The 24,650-nt window shown below is 40.0% G+C and overlaps 1 protein-coding gene across 1 annotated transcript; it reads left to right on the forward strand.

Moving 5' to 3' along the window:
• The first annotated feature begins 1,288 nt into the window (after window positions 1-1,288).
• Window positions 1,289-23,163, forward strand: LOC126262447 (NADH dehydrogenase [ubiquinone] iron-sulfur protein 5). The gene is made up of 3 exons (XM_049959100.1): window positions 1,289-1,441; window positions 1,960-2,186; window positions 22,949-23,163. Exons 2-3 carry the CDS (start codon window positions 1,989-1,991, stop codon window positions 23,054-23,056), a joined length of 306 nt encoding a protein of 101 aa, XP_049815057.1. The 5' UTR covers window positions 1,289-1,441; window positions 1,960-1,988; the 3' UTR covers window positions 23,057-23,163.
• The last annotated feature ends 1,487 nt before the right edge of the window (window positions 23,164-24,650 follow it).

Below are 24,650 nucleotides of genomic sequence, written 5' to 3' on the forward strand. Positions count from 1 at the left end.
GCATTGTTATCAAAGGGATAGATATCGATGATTTTCGCGAAATGCTAAGAAAACTGATACAGTTGTATTTGCAGGGTGGAAAAGACTGTGGAAAGATCGACAGGCAAAGATTAATATCAACTGATACATCTGTAAGACGAAGTATGCATGACGCCTGTAACAGCCTATCTGATGAAACATTATTTCAAGACTTTTGCTTGCTAAAAGATAAGGAAGTTTTTCAGTTCTGTAAAATAGTGAATCTAAATTTTCTATACAGTCACTGAAGGGGCCCATTTTGAGCTGAAATAGAAGACAACAAATAAAAATCTGACATATTCAATCATGCATTTTTTAAAATCGTTCGCCCTAATGCCTCATCCTTTGATTGTACCATCTGATCGCTACTTTTTCGATGTTCGTTTGTAGATTTTTTTAAAGTGAATGAATTAGTTTGACAGAATCTTCCAGTAGTTGCTTTTGCTAATTTATAAATGTAGCTTGTTCCACAGCCCTGACTATTCTATAATGAACTGAGATTTAAAAAGAAAATATTATGAATGGATTATGTGATAATTAGATTTTATTGTTTGTTTTGAATGAATCACAGGAAATAATTCACACAAATTAGGCACTGATTTTTCACTTTAAGAGAATAATGATCCTCTTTTGTTTCAGCACCATGATACAATATGCTAAACTCACTTAATACTTAAATTGTGGAATTGAGACGTTTTGTTTAGCAGTGGAGGAAGCGTATTCAGCCTGCGCACTGTGAATATCGTTCATTCACATTCGGTTTCTTTGTTGAGGATACTCTCAATTTTTATTTTCCTACCAAAATGTGCTTTTCATTCCAAGCTCACCTCGTGAATATTAACATGTCATAAGAGTCTCTGAACTCCATGCTACTATCAGCTAAACAAAATGTTTTTCATTGTAGTAGTATTTTTAACACTGTGTACTTCGTATAAGCAACAGATAGTTTGTGTCTTTTATACTACGAGTCTTTCTAGCATCTTTACGTAATTACAGAATATTTTGATCTTACAATAAATGCTACTAATTAGAATGTTCTAGTTAGTTTTTAGTGTCGAAATAGTGTACCTTTCTTCGAGTGAGAATTCTGACTCCATTTTGGTGAATTGACCAATTGAGCCCTTTTGTACTTACCGTTCTCTGATAATGGGGCAGCCAAGCCATTGAAAAGGTCCTCTTAACATTACACTGCAATTCATGTATATAAACCGTAATTCCCTTAAATAGTCAGAATCTAGAAACTAAAGAAATCTTTCTCAGTCATCCAACTGCGCTGCACGAAACGCGTGAAAAATTATTCCGTAGGAACGGGTTATGAACTTTGATCAGAGTATTTATTTAATAGCCGTAATCTGATTAGCTGCTTAGAAGTGCAGACGAACGACAAAATAAAAAGTTTGTTGAAAGTAGGAATAATTTTATGGTATGATTTGAATTTGTGTATATCGTATTATTATTCTACTGTGCATGAATAAACTGAACAAGGGGAATCGTGTTACTATTTGCATATACCTAGAAGCTTTTATAAAGTGATACAATTACTACGAACGAAAAAACACAAGACACTAATGTAATGAATTACGATATAATACAACACAAATGTATTTTTTCCACTAATAACGTTTAAAATTAGCTACTAACCGTCGGAACAGTTAACGCAAGTGAAATAATATTACGTACATCAAATTCACACGATAGGTATTAAGCATAATGCTTTTAATTTTTTTCATTTCAGTTTGTGCATAACCATCATAATGCTTCACTAACAATAATACCATATGTATTCAGTGTCAGATACCATAAACTGATACTGTAACCAGCTCATGTTTCGATCTAAAGATCATGAAAAAGGATACAACAGCCTTCGCATTAATTGGGGTTCACATACAGATTTGGCTTTCGTGGAAGTAAGATGCCGCTGAATATATTTTTCTGTTTTAGGTCTGTTGAATAGAGTAACAGAAGGGAAAATGTCCCTCGGTCCTTTCTTCCGACTGCCATTTACTGACCTTACGGGCTGTATGGTCAACCATCAACACTATTCACGATGTGCCGGGTTTGAAATGAAAATGATGGATTGTTTGGAGGCTTATGGTGTTGAGAGGGGAAAGGAGAAGTGCAAGACATTAATTGAAGATTTCAAAGAGTGTGCATTGCGAACTAAACAGGTTTGTACCTATAATATTCCTTTGATGTGTTGGTGGTGCTTTCCCTATAGTTATTGAAATTAAAAGGATTCAGAACTTTTTTTTTAAATGCTTGTGTGGTGTTCCCCACTGAATTTGCCTCTGATTACTTTTCGGAAGCTGTTTTTGTTAGCATGTAACTGATTATTCCTTTCTAATAGTCCCCATCCACAGTGTTAAATGTAGTCACTGATATTTTGTGTCAGGTACCAGAGTGCTGTTATAATTTGTACAAAACGTTTGCTGGAATGCTTAATGTATTTTGGATTTTCGTCTATTACCTTATTCCTACAAACAGTGGTTGAAGTCTTTGTTACTACAAAAGGACTACCACGTCACATGCCAAGAGTTAGGATAATTTGAACCAAAATTAAAAAATGCGAGAACAAACCCACGATTCCCACTATCAAGTTTGCAAGTCATAATTTTATGTAAGATTCCTGTGTTGGGGGGGGGGGGAGGACTACTTTATTTTAGCATTTACCCTTGGTGTGTCGAGTAGCACGGATTTCCTAGTAATGATTTTCATTGAAAGATAAAATGGATGAACCTCCATTGTCTATAATGGCACCCCTCTTGCACCAGCTGTATTTAGTAATTCACTCGATGGCATCTGTATGTCACATTGAAACAAAGTTTTTCACAACCAATTACACATTCTTGCACATCAGCTGATGGCACTTACACACAGTGACCTATTTTGAAACTGTTCAAAGTGAAGACCAGAGACTAAACCATGCATTACAATGAAACTCAGTAATTCATTGACAGAGATGAAATCGGAGTTCACTGTTGTTATACACCATTGTTTGCATGAATTGTGTATGGCAGGGGTGGAATTCCTGCTTCACCAGTAATTTCCACACTGTGTTCTCTGAAATGTGTTACATGGACTAGTTGACAGGTGCTTATTGATGCCTCTTCTACAACATGGTCCAACATAATCTCTCAAAATTCTGCAGTATGAACAATTATTTGTAAGAATATTAATCAGCCCCCAGAGAAATGAATGAACCAGTATATTGTGAGTTTCTATGCTATGTCATAAACTACTTCTGATTGGGATAATGTCTGTTGCAAAACATTTCTGTGTACATCGGTTCAGTTTTTGAGGCACCAAATTCTGCTATGAGAAAAGCAGTTTTTCAAGAAATGTCTCATATGCATTGCTCATCTGCAGTATCAATTTCTGACATTTGGTGAGTTATTTCAAAATAGTGACTTCAGGACCTTAACAGACTGGCCACTTTTGATTTTCTTCGTACTTGTTGGACTTGAATTTCAGTGCCCTAACATCAATTTCTGAAAGCAGTAAGTCTCAATTCTTGAAAAAACTGCCCTATAAAATTAGATTAGGTGCTGTTAAGTACAAAACAGAAAATTAAAACAATTGCAGCCCTCGGTTGCAAAAAATGAAGTCTTTTTGACCTAGATTTCAGCCACTTCTAAGAGTGCCTTCATAAGAAATAAAACATTTAGAACTGGCATGTTACGTATAAAATAACTAGGAAGAAATAATGCTTTAGTCACAAAATATTAAAATAGAATACATAGAGGCAGGCCACTAAGGGCTGCACCACATGTCCAGCTGTGGTAGCATCAGGTGCTAAAGGGTTATCGCTTCATAGTTATTTTATATGTGACATGCCAGTTTTAAATGTTCTGATGAAGGCACTCTTAGAAGGGGCCGAAACCTAGGTCAAAAATAAGTCATTTTCGCAACCAAGGTCTGCAGTGGTTGTAGCCTAATTTTACCTTGTAACATCACTGACAACGCAGGCATGATTAAAGCTTTAACAAAACATAAAATTATCAACACAGTCATCAATAAGTAAATGTATAGCTTAATAAGATTGTATTCATAAAATTGATAGTTCACTCTCGCTAGTGGTATGATTTGTTAACTTTTATTGAAATTCCACATTTATTTAAAATGTAAATTTAAATTTAACAAATATTGAATCATAATTTTGCAGTAAAATAAAATGTTTTTGTTTTAGGTCATTATAAAATGATTAAAATGTAATGCAGTCACAAGAAATCCCATTTTGCTAAATGAAAAGTTATATACGCTGATAATACTATCCATTATCTAGAAATAATACTTTATTTTATTTTTTACAATATTAAGAAAAGGATAGACTGCTACTCGCCATGAACGTCACACACTGAGTTGCAGACAGGCACAAGAAAAAGACCTTAAGCATTGAGCTTTCAGCCAAAGCCTTCTTCAGAAAAGAAAAAAAAAACACACACACACCTCACGTACGTATGACCATTATCTGCGGCGGCAGCCAGTGACTTTGATTAGTCCTATTATGCTACCCATTAACCTTCCAACAAAAATGTTTGTAACAATATTATGAGAAGGAAAGTTTCCACTCACCATATAGCGGAGATACAGAGTCGCAGATAGGCACAACAAAAAGATTTTCACACATTAAAGCTTTCGACCAATGGACCAAGCAGAGAACAGGGGTAAGACCAATGGGTGTATCTGCAGAGACCGACGCACAATGAGGGTGAGGGGAAGCGAATAGTGAGGACGTGACATGACAGGACAGGACAGAGGTGTATGTATTATGTGGGGACAAGAGATTTCTGTAGGTTGAGGCTCGGATGATTTCAGGTATGGAGAATGTGTTTTAAGGATAACTCCCATATGTGGAGTTCAGAAAAGTTGGTGGTGGAAGTGGGAATCCTGGTGGCTCGTGTTATGAAGCATTTATTAAAATCGAACATGTTACATTCAGCTGCATGTTGTGCCACAGAGTGGTCCATTTCGCTCATGACCATAATTTTTTGATCATTCATCCTGGTGGACATATGGCTGGTGGTTGTACAAATATAAAAAGCTGAGCAATGATTGCAGCAGAGCTGGTATGTGACAACAGTGCTTTTTCAAGTGGCTTGGCCTCTGGTGGGGAGGATGAGCCTGTGATACAATTGCAATAAAAAGTGCTGGGTGGGTGGATTGGGTAGATTTTGCATCTGAGTCTTTCACAGGTATACGATCCCTGTAGCAAGGGGCTGGGATTGGGAGTGGTATAGGGATAGATCTGGACATTGGATAGGCGATGGAAAACCATTTTAGGAGGGGTAGGTGATGGAAAACTACTTCAGAAGGGTGAGGAAACTTCTTGGGTAGGGGGCCCTTAATTTCAGGGCATGATGATAGATAACTGAATCTCTGTTGAAGAGTGTGTATCAGCTGTTCCAATCTGCAGTGGTACTGGCTGACGAAGGGACACCCCTTTGTAGCTGGTTCTTGTAGGTGGTGGTATGGTTGGGGGGGGGGGGGATATGGCATGGGAAGTCCATTTTTGGACTAGGTCTTGGAGGATAATGCATGTCTGTGGAGGACTTCGTGAGACCTTCAGCATACTGGATGAGGGGGGGCTTTCGTCACTGCAGATAGGCCATCATGGGTGACCAGGCAGTATTGGAGGAGCTTTTTGGGTGGAAGGGATTGCAGCTGTCAAAATGCTGGTACTGTTCATAATTGGTGGGTTTAATGTGGACAGAGTTGTGAGTGGAGCCATCAGAGGTGAGGTGGTCAATGTTAATGAAGGTCGCACACAGTGCTGAGGAGGAACAAGTGAAATGGATGGGTAAGAAGGTGTTAAGGTTGTGAAGAAATGAATGTAGGGTGTCCTGGCCTTTAGTCCAGATCATAAAGATAACATCAATGAAACTGAACAATATCAGGTGTCTGGAGTTTTCGGAGGGAAGATAGGTTTCTTCTAGACCAGTGGTAGTCAGCCTGGTCCCTACTGCCCACTAGCGAGTGTTCCAGATTTCATGGTAGGCAATAGGAGTTTCAAAAACATTCTCACTAGGTTTTCATAATATTTTGACATAAAGTATGTGGTGGGTAATTAGTAGTATATGCTTTTACTCACTGTAATGCTACCTTACAAATTTTATAAAGTAAATTTACTTCCCTACTGTATAAAACACCATTACTGTGGAACCAGTTGGCGTTTAGAAAATTTTACCCATGTCACAGATACAAAAGTATACAGTAGGTAAAAAGAGATTGAGTGCCCCTGCTCTAGATGACCCATAAACAGGCTAGCATAGGACAGTGCCTTGCAGATGCACATGGCTGTGCTGCAGATTAATTTGTATACCTTCCTTTCAAAGAAGTAGTAGTGGTGTGTCTTGATATAGTTAGTGAGATGTAAGAGGAGTGAGGTGTAGTGGGTTTGGAGTGTGAAGGACATTGGGAGAGGTATTGTTCAATAGCGGCAAGACCATGGGCATGTGGGATTGGGTGTTTAGGGAGGTGGCGGCGATAGTGATGAATAGCGATCCATGTGGCAAAGGGGCAGGGATGACAGATAGTTGGTGAAGAAATTGGCTGGCGTCTTTGATGTGGTAGTGTAAATTGTGGGCAGTAGGTTGGAGGTGTTGGACAATGAGGGCTGATATTCTTTCAGTGGGATCACAATAACCAGCCACAAAGGGTCATCCAGGATTGTTGGGTTTGTGGATTTTCAAGAGCAAGTAGAAGGTGGGTGTGTGGAATGTCATAGAGATGAGGAGGGAAATAGATTCAGGGGCAAGGTTAGGCTTCAAACAGGGATTCTAGGAGGGGATCACACTGGTAGAGTTTATAGGTAGGATAGAGGCCTCCCACCAGGCAGTTGCTGAGAGTCACAATGACATTAGTTGAGCCTTTGTCTGCATATAGGATGATTAGGTCAGGATCTGTTTCCAGGCAGTGTATAATTGCCTTCCCTTCTGCCGAAAGGTTGGTGTTCTTAGGAAGGGACCTGGAGAAGTACGGTCCCAACATCTTTCAAGTTCCAAACCCACCACCCCATTCCTCATCCACCTTACTAACTACTCTGCCACTGTTTCGGTGAAGCTCACAATTTGCAGCACTGTTCCCAGAACTGAACATGGCCCTTTGGTTCTGAGTTGAATGGAAGGACTGAACCAGATACTTTGAAGGTTCTGTGACAAGCCAAGCTGTGACTTAATGGACTTGCACCATAGGATTGAGAACTATAGTGTCCTGCTAAATGGGTCAGGTGTGCAGTGCATATCAGAGGCTGCTATCCAGGTAGCTGACTGTGTGGGTGGTGCAACAATGGTTTTTTAGATTAGGTGACTCTCCATACATTTCAGATTGTAATAGCCACAGGAACCCCAGAAGTATCAGTGAAAGATAGAAAGAAATTTCTCCCACTGGTGAGAGTATTTAAATCATAGCGGTTAACTGCCGAAGCGTTCACAACGAAGTGCCTGAATCCAAAACACTCCTGAAAAGCATTGAAGCCCGCATAATTCTAGGTACAGAAAGCTGCTTGAAACCTGAAATTAATAGTAATGAGATTTTTGGGGAAATTTTAAGGGTAATGGGAAATGGGTGTGGTGTATTTGTCGCAATATACAAGAAACTCAAATCCATTGAGATAGAAATTGCAGCCATATGTGAGACTGTTTGGGAATGACTAAGTATCAGGGATAGCATAAAATGGTAATTGGATACTTCTATCGCCCACCAGACTCATCTCCTGGTGTAACTGAAAACTTAGAGAGAAACTCCTTCCACTTGTAAGTAAGCTCCCCAATATTAGTGTAATCATTGGAGGAGACTTCAATCATCCAACTATCAATTGCGTAATTTTAAATTTTATTAGTGGTGCATGAGACATCCTGTCAGACATTACTAAATGCCTTCCCTGAAAACTACCTCAAACAGATAGCTAGGAACGCCACTCATAATGGAAATATATTGTATCTAATAGCAGCAAATAGACCTGACCTCTTTGAGGATGTCCATTTCGAAACTTGCGTCACTGACCATGACATGGTTGTGGCAGCAATGATTACCAAAGTACAAAGGACAACTAAAACAAACAAAAAGGTATTAATGTTCAGCAAACTAGATAAAATTTTTAAGTGTCATATCTCAGTAAGGAACTTGTAACTTTCAGCACAGGGAAGGATCGTGTAGAGGAACTATGGCTCAGGTTTAAAAGAATAGTGGACCATGCATCGTATAGAACAGTTCATAAGGGGAGGGAACCTCCTTAGTCACTGTAAAGAACTAATAAAGAAACAGAGATTACTGTATAATATGTGTAAAACAAAGTGTAGGGCTGTAGATAGTGTTGGTGTTGTGTTGGTAGTTGTGGTCTTCCGTCTGAAGACTGATTTGATGCAGCTCTCCATGCTACCCTCTGTGGTTACTGTATTCATCTCTTGGTCTTCCTCTGCAATTTTTACCCCCCAAACTTCCCTCAAATACTTAATTGGCAATCCCTTGAAGTCTCTTGTCTCTCCAATTCTGTTCAGTACTTCCTCATTAGTTACATGATTGACCCATCTAATCTTCAAATTCTTCTGACCTCTTTAATTACATGATCGACGTATCTAATCTTCAGAATTCTTCTGTAGCACCACATTTCGAAAGATTCTATTCTCTTTTTATCTAAACCGTGTATCGTCCATGTTTGACATCTGTACATGGCTATACTCCATACAAATACTTTCAGAAAAGACCTCCTGACCCTTAAATCTATACTCGATGTTAACAGATTTCTCTTCTTCAGAAACTCCTTCCTTGCCATTGCCAGTCTACATTTTATATCCTCTCTGTTTCAGTCATCATCAGTTATTTTGCTCCCCAAATAGAAAAACTTACCTACTACTTTAAGTGTCTCATTTCCGAATCTAATTCCCTCAGCATCACATGATTTAATTTGACTGCATTCCTTTATCATCATCTTGCTTTTGTTGATGTTCATCTTATATGCTCCTTTCAAGACACTGTCCATTCCATTCAACTGCTCTTCCACGTCCTCTGCTGTCTCTGATAGAATTTCAATGTCATCGGCAAACCTCAAAGTTTATATTCCTTCTCCATGGATTTTAATTCCTACTCTAAATTTTTCATTTGTCTCCTTCACTGCTTGCTCAGTACACAGATGGAATAACATCAGGGATAGGCTACAATCCTGTCTCAATCCCTTCTCAACCACTGCTTCCCTTTCGTGCCCCTCGACTCTTATAACTGCTATCTGGTTTCTGTACAAATTGTAAATAGCCTTTCACTCCCTGAATTTGGTCCCTCCCACCTTCAGAATTTGAAAGAGAGTGTTCCAGTCAACATTGTCAAAAGCTTTCTCTAAGTCTGCAAATGCCATAAACGTAGGTTTGCCTTTCCTTAACCTGTCTTTTGAGATAAGTCATAGGGTCGGTATTAACTAGCATGTTCCTACATTTCTCCTGAATGCAAAGTGATCTTCCCCAAGGTCTGTACCTACCAGTTTTCCCATTCTTCTTCTGCAAAGAATTCATGTTAGTATTTTACAGCAATAACTTATTAAACTGATAGTTTGACCATTTTCACACCTATCAGCAACAGCTTTATTTGGAATTGGAACTGCCACATTCTTCTTGAAGTCTTAGGATATTTCAGCTGTCTCATACATCCTGCACACCAGGTGGAAGAACTGTGTCATGGCTGGCTTTCCCAAGACTATCAGTAGTTCTGACAGAATGTCTTCTACTCCCGGCGCCTTGGTTCGACTTACATCTTTCACAGCTCTGTCAGATTCTTCTCGCAGTATCATACCTCCCACTCTTCTTCATCAACGTCCACTTCCCTTTCTATAATATTGCTTTCAAGTTTGTGTGTCTTGCATAGATCCTTTATATACTCCTTTCACCTTCCACTGTTCAGCTTTCCCTTCTTTGCTTAGGAGTGGTTTACCTTCTGAGCTCTTGATATTCATACAGCTGCTTCTCTTTTCCCCAAAGGCCTCATTAATTTTCCTGTAGATGGTATCTGTCGTTCCCCAAGTGAAATATGTTTCTAAATCCTTACATTTGTCTTCTAGCCATTCATCTTTAGGTGTATTTTTAATTTTTTTTTCTTTGATCAGTTAAATCCAATATCTCTTGTGCTATCCAAGGATTCCTAATAGGCCTCATCTTTTTACTTATTTGATCATCTGCTGCCTTCACTATTTCATCTCTTAAAGCTACCCATTTTCTTCTGCTATATTATTTTCTCATGTTCTAGTCAACCATTGCTTGATGCTCCCTCTGAGGCTCTCGGCAACCTCTGGTCCTTTCAACTTATCCAGGTCGTTTTTCCAATTTCTTCAGTTGTAATCTACTGTTGTGGTCCACATCTGCCCCTTGGAAGGTCTTAAAATTTACAATCTGGTTCCCAAATCTCTGCCCAACCATTATTTAATAAATCTGAAACCTTCTGGTGTCCCCTGATCTCTTCCACTTGTACAACCTTCTTTTATGATTCTTACACCAAGTGTTAGTGATGATTAAAGTTTGCTCTTTACAAAATTCTGCCAAGTTGCTTCATCTTTCATTCCTTTCCCCCCCAGTCCATATTCACCTACTATTTTTCCTTCTTGTCATTTTCCTACTATTGAATTCCAGTCCCCTATCACAATTACATTTTTGTCTCCTTTCACTGTCTGGGTAATTTCTTTTGCCTCAATTTCAGTCTCTTCATCACCTGGAGAGCTACTTGGCATGTAAACTTATGCTACAGTGGTTCATTTTTAAACCTACTAATGCATTACTCCTCTTTGACTTTTTTTTTAATAACTCTGTTTTCACCTTACCGGAAATCCTGTTCTTCCTACCACCGAACTTTGCTAATCCCCACTATATGTAACTTCAATCTATTTAGTTCACTTTTTAAATTTCCTAACCTACTTGCCTGCTCTGATCAGTAGATCAGTAGAATGCCAGTTTTGTTTCTCTGGATGGTGACATTCTTCTGAGTAGTCCCCGCCCGGAGATCTGAATGGAGGACTATTTTACCTCCGGAATATTTTACCCAAGAGGACACCATCACCACTTAATGATATAATAGAGCTGCATGTCCTTGGGAAAAATTACGGCTGTAGTTTCCCCTTTATTTCAACCATTTGTAGTACCAGCACAACAGCAAGGGCATTTTGGTTGATGTACAAGGTCAGATCAGTCAATCATCCAGATTGTTGCCCATGCATGTAGTGAAAGGCTGCTAACCTTCTTCAGGAACCACGATTGTCTGTCCTCTCAAAAGATTCCTCTCCATTGTGGTTGTAACTACAGTACAGCTATCTATATCACTGAGGCACGCAAGCCACTCCACTGACAGTGAGATCCATGATTCATGGGAGGTGATAGAGAGATGCTGAATGAAATGTTTTTTACTGTCAAGAGAGCAATGTGTAATGCCTTCAGTGAGTACCATATCAGAATATTGTCAAATGATCTTTCGCAAAACCCAGTGAAATTATGGTCATACGTAAAGACTGTTAGTGGCACCAAAGATAGTGTCCAGTCCCTAGTGAATGACAGGATTTGAAATTGAGGCTAGCAAATCAAAAGCTGAAATGCTTAACTCCATTTTCAAATGTTGCTTTACAATGGAAAACCAAGGAGAATTGCCCCAATTTAATCCTCGTACCTCCAAAAAGATGACTGAAATTAGTGTCAGTGGAGTTGAGAAACTGCTGAAATTGTTAAAATTGCACAAATCTCTTGTGCCAGATGGAATCCCTGTCAGATTCTATACAGAATTTGCGGCTGAGTTAGCCACTCTTCTGACTATAATGTATCAATGATGCCTCAAACAAAAAACTGTGTCCAGCTCTGGAAAAAAAGCACAGGTCACAACTGTCTGCATGAAGGATAGTAGAAGTGATCGACAAAACTAACTTTCAGTATTCTTGCCATTTATTTGCTGTAGAATCTTACAAATACTCTGAGCTCAAACATAATGAGGTATCTTGATGGTTCCAAACACATTGATCTTGTGAAACCCAGCTCACACTTTTCTCACATGACATATTGAAAGTTTTGGATCAAGGCAGTCAGGTAGATGCAGTATTTCTTGATTTCTGAAAAGCAGTACCCCAACTACATTTGTTGTCAAAAGTATGATCATATGGGGTATCAAGTGATATTTGTGACTGGATTTAGGACTTTTTGGTAGGGATGAGGACATAGCATGTTACCTTGGATGGAGAGTCAGCATCAAATGTAGAAGTATCATCAGGAGTGCCCCAGGGAAGTGTGTTGGGACCTTGCTGTTCACATTGTATATTAAGTTCTTGGAAACGAAATAGTAAAATCAGGCTTTTTGTGGATGATGTAGCTATCTGTAATGAAGTACTATGCAAAAGAAGCTGCATAAATATTCTGTCAGACCTCAATAAGATTTCAAAGTAGTGCAGAGATTGGCAACTCGCTTTAAATGTTCAGAAATGTAACATTTTACACTTCACAAAATGAAAAAATGTAGCACTCTGTGATTGTAACAACAATGAATCACTGTTACTATCGGCCAACTCATACAAATACCTGGGTATTCTCCTTTGAAGGGAAGGTATAGAAACAAATTTGCAACACAACCATGTGCACTCGTATGGCACATTGTAGGGATATGGAATGGCATGAATCACATAGGCTCAGTCATGGGTAAAGCACGTGGTAGACCTCAATGTATTGATAGTGCACTCAATCTACAAAGGAGATTACCAACAAATCACTTGTGCAACTGGTTCTAGAATATTGCTCAAGTGTGTGGGACCCACACCAAATAAGACTAACAGCAGATATTGAATGTATACAGAGAAAAGGCAGCACGAATGGTACCAGATTTGTTTGATCCGTGGGAGGGTGTCACAGACACACTGAGGGAATGGAACTGGAAGACTCTTGAAGGCAGACGTGAACTATCCTGAGGAAGTCTGTTAACAAAGTTTTAAGAACCGCCTTTAAATGGTGACTCTAGGAATGTACCTCAATTATCTACATATTGCTCACATAAGGAGAGTGAGAATAAGGTTAGAATAATTACTGCATGCACAGAGGCATTCAAACAATCATTCTTCCCACACTCCTCACCTGAATTGAATGGAAAGAAACCCTAATAACTAGTACAGTGGGATGTACGCTCTGCCATGCACCTAATGGTGTTCTGCAGAGTATAGATGTAAATGTATATATCCTAAAAACCCACATCCTTTCGTCTTTCCCTCTCCTTCCCCTCTTTCCTGATGAGGCAACAGTTTGTTGCGAAAGCTTGAATTTTGTGTGTATGTTTGTGTTTGTTTGTGTGTCTGTCGACCTGCCAGCACTTTCATTTGGTAAGTCACATCATCTTTGTTTTTAGATATGTATATATCCTAACACGCACTGCTTCTCCTCTGAAGGGAAGATACAGAAACAAATCCACAGCATAGCAATGGGCACCCCCATGGCATCCTCGTATGCCAACCTGATTAAGATTCATCTGGAGAAAAGCCTCCCTAGCCTACCAAAACCCCAAATCTCTGGTTTGGCCACCCAAAGTTCATCTTCATGATCTGGACTGAGCAAGGATATCCTATCCTCATTCCTTCATAACATTAACACCTTCTCTCCTATCCACTTCACTTGGACCTCTTCAACCCACCATGCCACCTCTTAGATGTTGACCACCTCTTCCCTGATGGCTCCATTCACACATCTGTCCACATTAAACCCACCAACAGTACCTACATTACAACAGTTGCCATCCCTTCCTCCCCCCCCAAAAAAATCCCTCTTATACTGCTGGCCACCCAGGGGTAGCTTATCTGCCATGATGGGAGCTCTTTTGCCAGTATGCTGAAGGTCTCACAAAGATATTTTCCCCCAGATCCAGTCTGGAAACAGATTTCTCAGGCCATATCTTCCCCCCTTCCCCAACCCTCCCACCACCCCCAAGAACCAAGTACAAAGAGTGCCCTCTTCGTCATCCTATACCACCCCAGCCTGGAACAACTGAACCACAGGCTACCCGAGAAGCTTTCCACTAGAGGTGGCAAAAAATAACGTAACTGTTAGAAATAACCAGTTACTGAGAAGTAACGGTTACTGCGATAACCGTTCCTCTGATTCTGGCACTTATTTCAATAACTGTGTCGTGTCAACAGTGCCTCGCACCATCTGTTGACCGAAGATAGTACTGCGCATTTGGAAGGCGTTCTATAGGCCACGGGAATAACTGAGACTGCGCGCCATCTGTTGATAAGAACTGTGTACTATTTTTTTCTTCGTTACTTTTAGCACAAACAATTAAATAACGTTAATGTCCGAGCGGTGGCTGATAGGAGCTGCAGTACAGGCATGAACAAGTACAGTCGATCCCTTGAGCCACCGCCTTATGTGTTAATTTAACTTGTACGGGTAGTACAAGGAGAGTTACCATAAGGAATTCGAGTGACTATATGGAAATAACTGTCAGAGATCGGTATTCTCCTCTGGCAGTTATCATTATTGACTCACAGTTCTCGTTCTCTGGCAGTTATCGGGCTACCACCACAGGTAACCTGGAAGTTGGTAACGGAATAACTATGTGTCTGTGTTCCTGACACAGTGACTCCAGTCTTAGACCCCAGTGATATTTCTAGAAAGGATAGATACTGGAGCGAGCAAATATTTTCATACTTCTTCGGAAATAGCCACTGGTCATCGTGAATGATGTCAGAAAGTATAACATAATACATTTGAATATAATAATCATCATCCTCATCATTTATCAGGAGATTGTCAAAATATGTGAATATATCACAGTAACTGCTAATATTTACAGAATTGATACACTTCCAGAATAAAACACAGTTACCCACTTTTAATAAATTTATCATTCACAGAATACCCGATCATGACTGTTGCGACCAAGTGCTGTCAAAACTGAAATATAGCAGAATTTTTACTTAAGCTGGTCTATCAGTCTCTGTTAAGATATTCATCTAAAGAGTAGAAGGATGGATCAATGGAAGCGTCCGATTCCACCCATCTGCTTTGACGTAAAGATGTTGTGGTGTGTGAATGTCATTACTGCACGGTGTTTATGAGTTGTTTTTTGTGGGGGGAGGGGGGGGCTGGCCGATCTAGTATGCAGTGCCAGAATTTGCTGGTGGTAATTAATTTTTTTTTTTCTAGTTGTGATGTTTTGTGTATTTATGGAGTATTGAATGTGTTTTAATTTATGTAGGGATGTTTGATTTGTGGATTTTTGGGGTTGTGGTTTTGGTTTTATTTTTTGCAGTTGTAGGTGTTGGTTTTTTGGCATCAGTAGTTGTGGTGGACCTATATAGGTCACCGGAAATGACCGATTCCCATTTTCATAGTTGTAGTTGTCGATGTTTTGGTATTGTCATCTGAGGTTGACCTATTTAGGTCAAGGGAAATGTCTGATTCCAATTTTCGTACTTTCAGTTGTGGGTACTGGTGTTTTGGTATATGGTTGACGTATATTGTTCAAGGGAAGTGTCCTATTCCTGCAGATTTTGTTGGTGTAGCGGAATGCTTCGCTATATTTATGTCTCCTACATCTAACATCATTCTCACTGTAAATACAGACTTGTTTAGGGGCTTCATCAATTCTGTGGTATGCCCTTCCCAACTGAATTTATTATCGAGTTGTAGTCCCAGAAATGTAACATGGTCAACCTTTTCGATCTGCATGTCTTCATATGTCATAAACATGTTATAGGTGGAGAAATCGAGGAATTTCCAAATCTCACATAACACTTTTCTTAGCGTATTCACACTTTCCCCAGTACGACTATCTTGTACAGGACAGGAGTAAACGAATCCGTCACATTACGTATATTTTTTGTTGTATTACAAGGCCGTACACTTATTCTATGAAGTGAGCAGCACAGGAAATTAAGATTCGAATTTCACCTACAGTATTCAGTTTACATATTACTTCATACTTAAAATCGCACGTTGTTAACATTTTACTTAAACAGTGCTGTGGCGAAGTTCCACGTACTTTCTGTTGCAGCTGCGAAGATAATATTTCTCATTGCGACCGATAACCTACATACATATGATATGAAACACTAATAATCGTTCTAACATCAACTAAAATGTTGTTGTTGTTGTTGTTGTTGTTGTTGTGGTGGTGGTGGTCTTCAGTCCTGAGACTGGTTTGATGCAGCTCTCCATGCTACTCTATCCTGTGCAAGCTTCTTCATCTCCCAGTACCTACTGCAACCTACATCCTTCTGAATCTGCTTAGTGTATTGATCTCTTGGTCTCCCTCTACAATTTTTACCCTCCTTGCTGCCCTCCAATGCTAAATTTGTGATCCCTTGATGCCTCAAAACATGTCCTACCAACCGATCCCTTCTTCTAGTCAAGTTGTGCCACAAACTTCTCTTCTCCCCAATCCTATTCAATACCTCCTCATTAGTTACGTGATCTACCCACCTTATCTTCAGCATTCTTCTGTAGCACCACATTTCGAAAGCTTCTATTCTCTTCTTGTCCAAACTATTTATCGTCCATGTTTCACTTCCATACATGGCTACACTCCATACAAATACTTTTAGAAATGACTTCCTGACACTTAAATCAATACTCAATGTTTACAAATTTCTCTTCTTCAGAAACTATTTCCTTGGCATTGACAGCCTACATTTTATATCCTCTCTACTTCGACCATCATCAGTTATTTTACTCCCTAAATAGCAAAACTCCTTTACTACTTTAAGTGTCTCATTTCTTAATTTAATTCCCTCAGCATCACCCGATTTAATTTGACTACATTCCATTATCCTCGTTTTGCTTTTGTTGATGTTCATCTTATATCCTCCTTTCAAGACACTGTCCATTCCGTTCAACTGCTCTTCCAAGTCCTTTGCTGTCTCTGACAGAATTACAATGTCATCGGCGAGCCTCAAAGTTTTTACTTCTTCTCCATGAATTTTAATACCTACTCCGAATTTTTCTTTTGTTTCCTTTACTGCTTGCTCAATATGCAGATTGAATAACATCAGGGAGAGGCTACAACCCTGTCTCACTCCTTTCCCAACCACTGCTTCCCATTCATGCCCCTCGACTCTTATAACTGCCATCTGGTTTCTGTACAAATTGTAAATAGCCTTTTGCTCCCTGTATTTTACCCCTGCCACCTTCAGAATTTGAAAGAGAGTATTCCAGTTAACATTGTCAAAATCTTTCTCTAAGTCTACAAATGCTAGAAACGTAGGTTTGCCTTTTCTTAATCTTTCTTCTAAGATAAGTCGTAAGGTTAGTATTGCTCACCTGTTCCAACATTTCTACGGAATCCAACCTGATCTTCCCCGAGGTCCGCTTCTACCAGTTTTTCCATTCGTCTGTAAAGAATTTGCGTTAGTATTTTGCAGTCATGACTTATTAAACTGATAGTTGGGTAATTTTCACATTTGTCAACACCTGCTTTCTTTGGGATTGGAATTATTATATTCTTCTTGAAGTCTGAGGGTATTTCGCCTGTCTCATACATCTTGCTCACCAGATGGTAGAGTTTTGTCATGACTGGCTCTCCCAAGGCCATCAGTAGTTCTAATGGAATGTTGTCTACTCCCGGGGCCTTGTTTCGACTCAGGTCTTTCAGTGCTCTGTCAAACTCTTCACGCAGTATCTTATCTCCCATTTCATCTTCATCTACATCCTCTTCCATTTCCATAATATTGTCCTCAAGTACATCGCCCTTGTATAGACCCTCTATATACTCCTTCCACCTTTCTGCTTTCCCTTCTTTGCTTAGAACTGGGTTGCCATCCGAGCTCTTGATATTCATACAGGTGGTTCTCTTCTCTCCAAAGGTCACTTTAATTTTCCTGTAGGCGGTATCTATCTTAACCCCTGGTGAGACAAGCCTCTACATCCTTACATTTGTCCTCTAGCCCTCCGTTTTTAGCCATTTTGCACTTCCTGTCGATCTCATTTTTGAGACGTTTGTATTCATTTTTGCCTGCTTCATTTACTGCATTTTTATATTTTCTCCTTTCATCAATTAAATTCAATATTTCTTCTGTTACCCAAGGATTTCTATTAGCCCTCGTCTTTTTACCTACTTGATCGTCTGCTACCTTCACTACTTCATCCCTCAGAGCTACCCATTCTTCTTCTACTGTATTTCTTTCCCCCATTCCTGTCAATTGTTCCCTTATGCTCTCCCTGAAACTCTGTACAACCTCTGGTTCTTTCAGTTTATCCAGGTCCCATCTCCTTAAATTCCCACCTTTTTGCAGTTTCTTCAGTTTCAATCTGCAGTTCATAACCAATAGATTGTGGTCAGAGTCCACATCTGCCCCAGGAAACATCTTACAATTTAAAACCTGGTTCCTAAATCTCTGTCTTACCATTATATAATCTATCTGATACCTTTTAGTATCTCCAGGATTCTTCCAGGTATACAATCTTCTTTTATGATTCTTGAACCAAGTGTTAGCTATCATTAAGTTGTGCTCTGTGCAAAATTCTACCAGACGGCTTCCTCTTTCATTTCTTCCCCCCAATCCATATTCACCTACTACGTTTCCTTCTCTTCCTTTTCCTACTACCGAATTCCAGTCACCCATGACTATTAAATTTTCGTCTCCCTTCACTATCTGAATAATTTCTTTTATTTCATCATACATTTCTTCAATTACTTCGTCATCTGCAGTGCTAGTTGGCATATAAACTTGTACTACTGTGGTAGGCGTGGGCTTCGTGTGTATCTTGGCCACAATAATGTGTTCACTATGGTGTTTGTAGTAGCTTACCTGCACTCCTATTTTTTTTTATTCATTATTAAACCTACTACTGCATTACCCCTATTTGATTTTGTATTTATAACCCTGTATTCACCTGACCAAAAGTCTTGTTCCTCCTGCCACTGAACTTCACTAATTCCCACTATATCTAACTTTAACCTATCCATTTCCCTTTTTAAATTTTCTAATCTACCTGCCCGATTAAGGGCTCTGACATTCCACGCTCCGATCCGTAGAACGCCAGTTTTCTTTCTCCTGATAACGACGTCCTCCTGAGTAGTCCCCGCCCGGAGATCCGAATGGGGGACTATTTTACCTCCGGAATATTTTACCCAAGAGGACGCCATCATCATTTAATCATACAGTAAAGCTGCATGTCCTCGGGAAAAATTACGGCTGTAGTTTCCCCTTGCTTTCAGCCGTTCGCAGTACCAGCACAGCAAGGCCGTTGTGGTTAATGTTACAAGGCCAGATCAGTCAATCATGCAGACTGTTGCCCCTGCAACTACTTAAAAGGCTGCTGCCCCTCTTCAGGAACCACACGTTTGTCTGGCCTCTCAACAGATACCCCTCCGTTGTGGTTGCACCTACGGTACGGCCATCTGTATCGCTGAGGCACGAAAGCCTCCCCACCAACGGCAAGGTCCATGGTTCATGGAGGAGGAATGTACCCAGAGTTAATTAGGTAAGGTTATGACATGATTCATACGACATTCCTGCCATTTCACACTACTCGCAGTTATACTGATAACTAAAGTGATGGATTACAACTATGTCGTTATTTAACTGTAGCCCCGTCGGAGTGTTCGCTAGCGAAAAATAACTCGACAGTTATTAATAACCCTTAAAAATAATGGTTATCAAAGAATAACTGGAACTGTGATAATGGTTACTCCAGAATAACTGTTTGGCCCACCTCTACTTTCCACCCCTCCTAAAGTGGTGTTCTGTCCCCGGCCCAACCTCCACATCATCCTAGTCTGTCTCTGTGCCACTCCCAAACCTAACCCCTTGTCACGTGGATCATATCTCTGTGGAAGACCCAGGTGAAAGACCTGCCCACTCCACCCACCCAACACTTTCCATCAGAGGCTGGGCAACCTGTGAAAGCTGCCATGTCATGTACCAGCTCTGCTGCAATCCTTGAACAGCATTTTATATTGCTATGACTACCAACCATCTATCTACCAGGATGAATGGCCACTGCCACATTGTGGCCAAGAACAAAGTGGATCACCCTGTTAGAAAACATGAAGCTTAACATAACATGCTTGATTTCAATATGTCTTCACAACCTGGACCACCTGGATCCTCTCCTCCAACACTAAACTTTCCTGACCTGCGCATACAACAGTTATCCTTATAATATATTCTCCACTCCTGAAATCATCCCAGCCTCAACCTACAGTAGCCCCACACACTCCACCCAACTGTTTCCACCACCTCTGTCTTTGTCATGTCCTCACAATTCACGACTCCTAAGCCTCATTATGTGCTGCTCTCTGCCAGCACATCCATAGGTCTGTTCCCCTTCTCTGCTTCTCATTCCTCTTTGCATTCCCCCTCCTTTGCGATGTATCGTGCATCTGTAACAGTCTGTGTGTGTTTTACTATTGCTGTAGATTATAAACGTTAACCTCTGGCACTTGGAAGTACTTGCAGAGGTACGGTGACACATTACGGGACAATTTTGGACTCTTCTTCTGTGCTGTACATGTACTCACTTCCCAATACAATTGAGTACATTGCATTTTTCAGTTGGATACACTCCAAAATATACAACATTTGCCTTATGCAACATCTCTTGTATATTCTGGCTGTCAACCAATGGCCGGCTTTGTCTTAGAGACATCGACAGCCAAGTTTTTGACTCACTGGGGATCCTGTGGTTCGAAAAGCATCCCCTAGGCAGGATGTAAGTGGCTTGAAGTAACAACTCCCTGCAGCAAGTGCCACAATGCACTGTAATATCACCACCTGCCACCCTATTTCGTAGGTGTGCTGTGTTCATCCCAGGATACGGAACATGTACGAACAAAACAGAAATTCTATGTACAGAAGGTGGGTCACAAATGTCTAATAAACTAGAAAAGAAAGTTCCTCTTTGAAAGTCACTGACATCATTTGTCAGATTGAAGGGGTATGGTATAACACATTGTTTTAAGCCAAAGTGATCTGATACATAACACCCTCCCCACTGCATCCCGATACTGCGCCTGATGGATCTGTCCTTCCGCCTCTAGTCCATGCATGCTTGCAGGCAGTGATGACTCCTCTTCCACCACCCATATCCTGATGCTATCCCTCCCCTTTGCTCACCTCACTCCTTATTGCTTCCATGTTAAGTGTTCCAGTTGCATTCTGGCCAGAACAGCTGAAGATAGTGGTTTGTGTGTGTGTGTGTGTGTGTGTGTGTGTGTGTGTGTGTGTGTGTGTGTGTGTGTGTGTTTGTGTGTAAGAGGTGTGCTTGCTTGTGTGTGTGTGTGTGTGTGTGTGTGTGTTTTATTTTTATAAAGAAGTCTTTAGCCAAAAGCTTATATGTAACAGTCTCTTTATTATGCCTGTCTGCAACTCATTGTGTCGTCTTTACGGTGAGTAGCAATCTGTCTTTTCCATATTATTATTATGATCATCATCATCATCATCATCATCATCAAGTAGATGTGAGAAGACATCAAAATTTAGACACACACTGTCAGAGTTGTAAAAGACCAATATATCTCATATGTAAATTTAGTAAAGAAGCTCAGTGGCCTTAAATGTGAATCTTTGGAACCGAGGGTATGTGTGACATTACGGTGCATACTGAGGTTTAAAGGCAATCACTCATCCCTTACTCCATTACATGATTAGAATAAGGGAATGGTTTGTGTATTGTTCATAAGTGTAGATGTCAATATGTGAACAACATTATCAGTTATTTAGTTTGTAGAAACAGAGTTTTTTTCTCATTGCAGGATTAAACATACCTGAAGTATTTTTGCTGAAAATCGTTTTCCAGTAGAAAAGCACTAAGCTTGGGTTCGAAAACCCATTTTTTGTCACTAAAAACCTCCAACTTTGGTGGAAGTCTTCTGCAACTTAATGTTGCACACTTTTATAATGGTTAATGAAGGATATGCCCATAATACAAAGATGGTACCTCAAACTTGTGCTTACTGAATGGAAATAGCAATTCCTTTTATGAAATTTATGTTGTCGAGCAAATTCTTGACTGTGAATAGAAGTACTGCAATGTTAGTGTAAGAATCCAAGCTTGTTAAATAAGTCTACAGAGGTTTATCAATTAATACCACACACCCTGTTGCCTCACATTTGGAGTAAAATTATTCCCATAACAAGGTAATATAATATCACACCAAATGTCATGAGCAAATGGAAAATACTGCACATAGTTAATATGCAGCATTATTCATAGTGCTTCCACAGATCAGAAGGCTACACGAAAACAAAACAGAGAAAAATTACACGTAAGTGGACAGAGTATCTCTCAAAATTTGGATTCATACTACACGTTGTAGTGTAGTCGTAGACTGCACCAATAGGGGGCTGATGTGTCAGATCATATTATTGCATCAAATTAGTTGGGCTTGTGGATAGGCAACCCAATGAATAGATTTCCAAGGCAGTCTGTGTTGAACCTTCTGTTGTGACTTCAATGAATTCCATGCAAATATTTACATTTGCCACATCACAAATGGAATTCACATTAAGCAGCTATAATGTGAGTTGGAACTTGTAGAGACACTCTGTCCAGAAATATGTGTATTTTCTGTATGTCTTGTAGCTTCCTTGCAGCTGTCTTCTGAAACCTAGGACATACTTACGAATAACTCTATATTGGAATTTCCACATGTAACAACACTTTCCAGAAATGACAATGCTACATTCTGTTGAAAAGGCAAAACTTGATATTTACTGCCACTAAATAAAGATATGGTGATGCAAGTTTGTGTGAAATTGTGTAGGTGGTGGGTTTTGACTTCTTGTGTTTGGCAGAAGGGCTAGTAAGGAACACTGCTCCCTGTAGGTCTCTGTTAATCAATTTAAGTTTACCATTATTGCCTTTCATTAAGCTTTATAAATGGAGATATTAAACTTCATGTATGTAGTTGTATTTCTTATTTTTATTTTAACAGTTTCATAATTTATCTCTTGCTTATATTCTACATTAACAGAAACTTTCCTAATATTTTGTAGAAACTCCGTATTCGAGAAATGAGATTAGAGCGCCACCGACAGTACTTTGCTGGGGAACGTCCACGAGAAGAACTTTACGCAAAACCACCAACAGATGATAGTTTTTAAAGAGCAAAAGTATGAAAAAATAGTGTTAATTTTAAAAAATCACTGAAAATAAAACCATGATTTATATCTTGTAGTTGTGAATAATAAAATGGGCATTTCCATAAGAATATGCACATGTGAAGCAAGTTATTGTACCATTTTTCTTCCATTTTTGCTGGTGATATCTTTGTTTCCAGGAATACTAAACTACAAAAAGTCATACAGAATTCAGTCAACTGCTACGATCAAGCTCAAAGCAGAGCAAAAGTTGTAAGACATGAATGTTTGTGTGGTGACTGCCCTCAGCTCTTTGTGTGTGACAAGCAGCACAGACCCTTCACCCTATGGCTCATACATGGTTTATTTTGTAAAGACATTTGTTGGTACAATTTTGCAGTGGATGCAGATGTGGGCTTTCTAGGTACAGCTGAGACTTTCAGAACTCTTAAACGCTTTCACTCATAGGGGTTGCCGCGTGAGATTAGCCAAGCGGTCTAAGGCGCTGCAGTCATGGACTGTGCGGCTGGTCCCGGCAGAGGTTCGAGTCCTCCCTCGGGCGTGTGTGTGTGTGTGTGTGTGTGTGTGTGTGTGTGTGTGTGTGTGTGTCCTTAGGATAATTTAGGTTAAGTAGTGTGTAAGCTTAGGGACTGATGACCTTAGCAGTTAAGTCCCATAAGATTTCACACACACACACACACACACACACACACCCTCACTTATAGGGGTTGACTGTTCTATCTTCCTGTAAAACACACATTGTTAAAATTTGAGAAAGTTATTTTGCACATAATCAATGTTATTTAAAACTTCATCTGATCTGTTTGTATTTACAAATACTAATATTTTAGTAATAGTATTGATAAACACAAGTCTTGCAGAAGATATCAGTATCTGCAGTGTGATTAACAGAAGAGCTATGCTGTGCCCAGCAGAACAAAAACTTCTCACAGATGTAACCTTTCATGTTAGTACAGGAAGGTGATGCATTCCCCACATGACCAGTCTTGCCAGGGGTCCTGCTTCAGTTGCTGCAGGCCTTACAACCTGGAGGTGTTAAAAGTCCTGGCCAGGAACACGCAGCCACTCACCCGGCATTGCCTGTGCTGGCAAACTTCTTGTTGCCTGCCTCTGTACTCATGGGAAGACTCCGCTGTTGTGAGCTGCCTTTTCTACTCAGGTCCAGGATGTGATTCGGTGTGCCTCACAAAGAGCTTTTTAACTACCGCTAGGTGGCAGGGTCGACACGGGGTGCTCGTTCTGCTGATTCAGCGGCCTTGTGGTGTTGCTGGTGCTGACACTACTGCTTGCTCACATGCTGTATGCCAAGGCCACGTGCTGTGCACTAACTGCAGCACCTTCTTCAACTGGACTAGCACTATGTCATGGTATCCTAGGTAACGACACGGTCAATGTACTTTGAGTAATAAGTAAATGGTTTCCCAATGCAGTTTCTTATGATGTTTCATTGGGTATCTAAAAGGCACATCTCACCACTCCACTGCAACTCTCACATTGGGTGGCAGTATTCCAGCAACCTGACCTTGACCTACCCAGTTCCACCATAGCGATTGGTAAAGCTGCTCATTATAAGTGGTTCAGAGTGGTCACTGACATC

This window comes from Schistocerca nitens, chromosome 6 (assembly GCF_023898315.1).
Source record: "Schistocerca nitens isolate TAMUIC-IGC-003100 chromosome 6, iqSchNite1.1, whole genome shotgun sequence".
Classification (NCBI taxonomy): Eukaryota; Metazoa; Arthropoda; class Insecta; order Orthoptera; family Acrididae; genus Schistocerca; species Schistocerca nitens.

Excerpts from the sequence above, each read along its gene's own strand:
- LOC126262447 (XM_049959100.1), top strand. The coding sequence starts at position 1,989 with ATGTCCCTCGGTCCTTTCTTCCGACTGCCATTTACTGACCTTACGGGC. Across the intron at positions 2,187-22,948 it reads GTGCATTGCGAACTAAACAG|AAACTCCGTATTCGAGAAAT; the intron begins GTTTGTACCTAT and ends AATATTTTGTAG.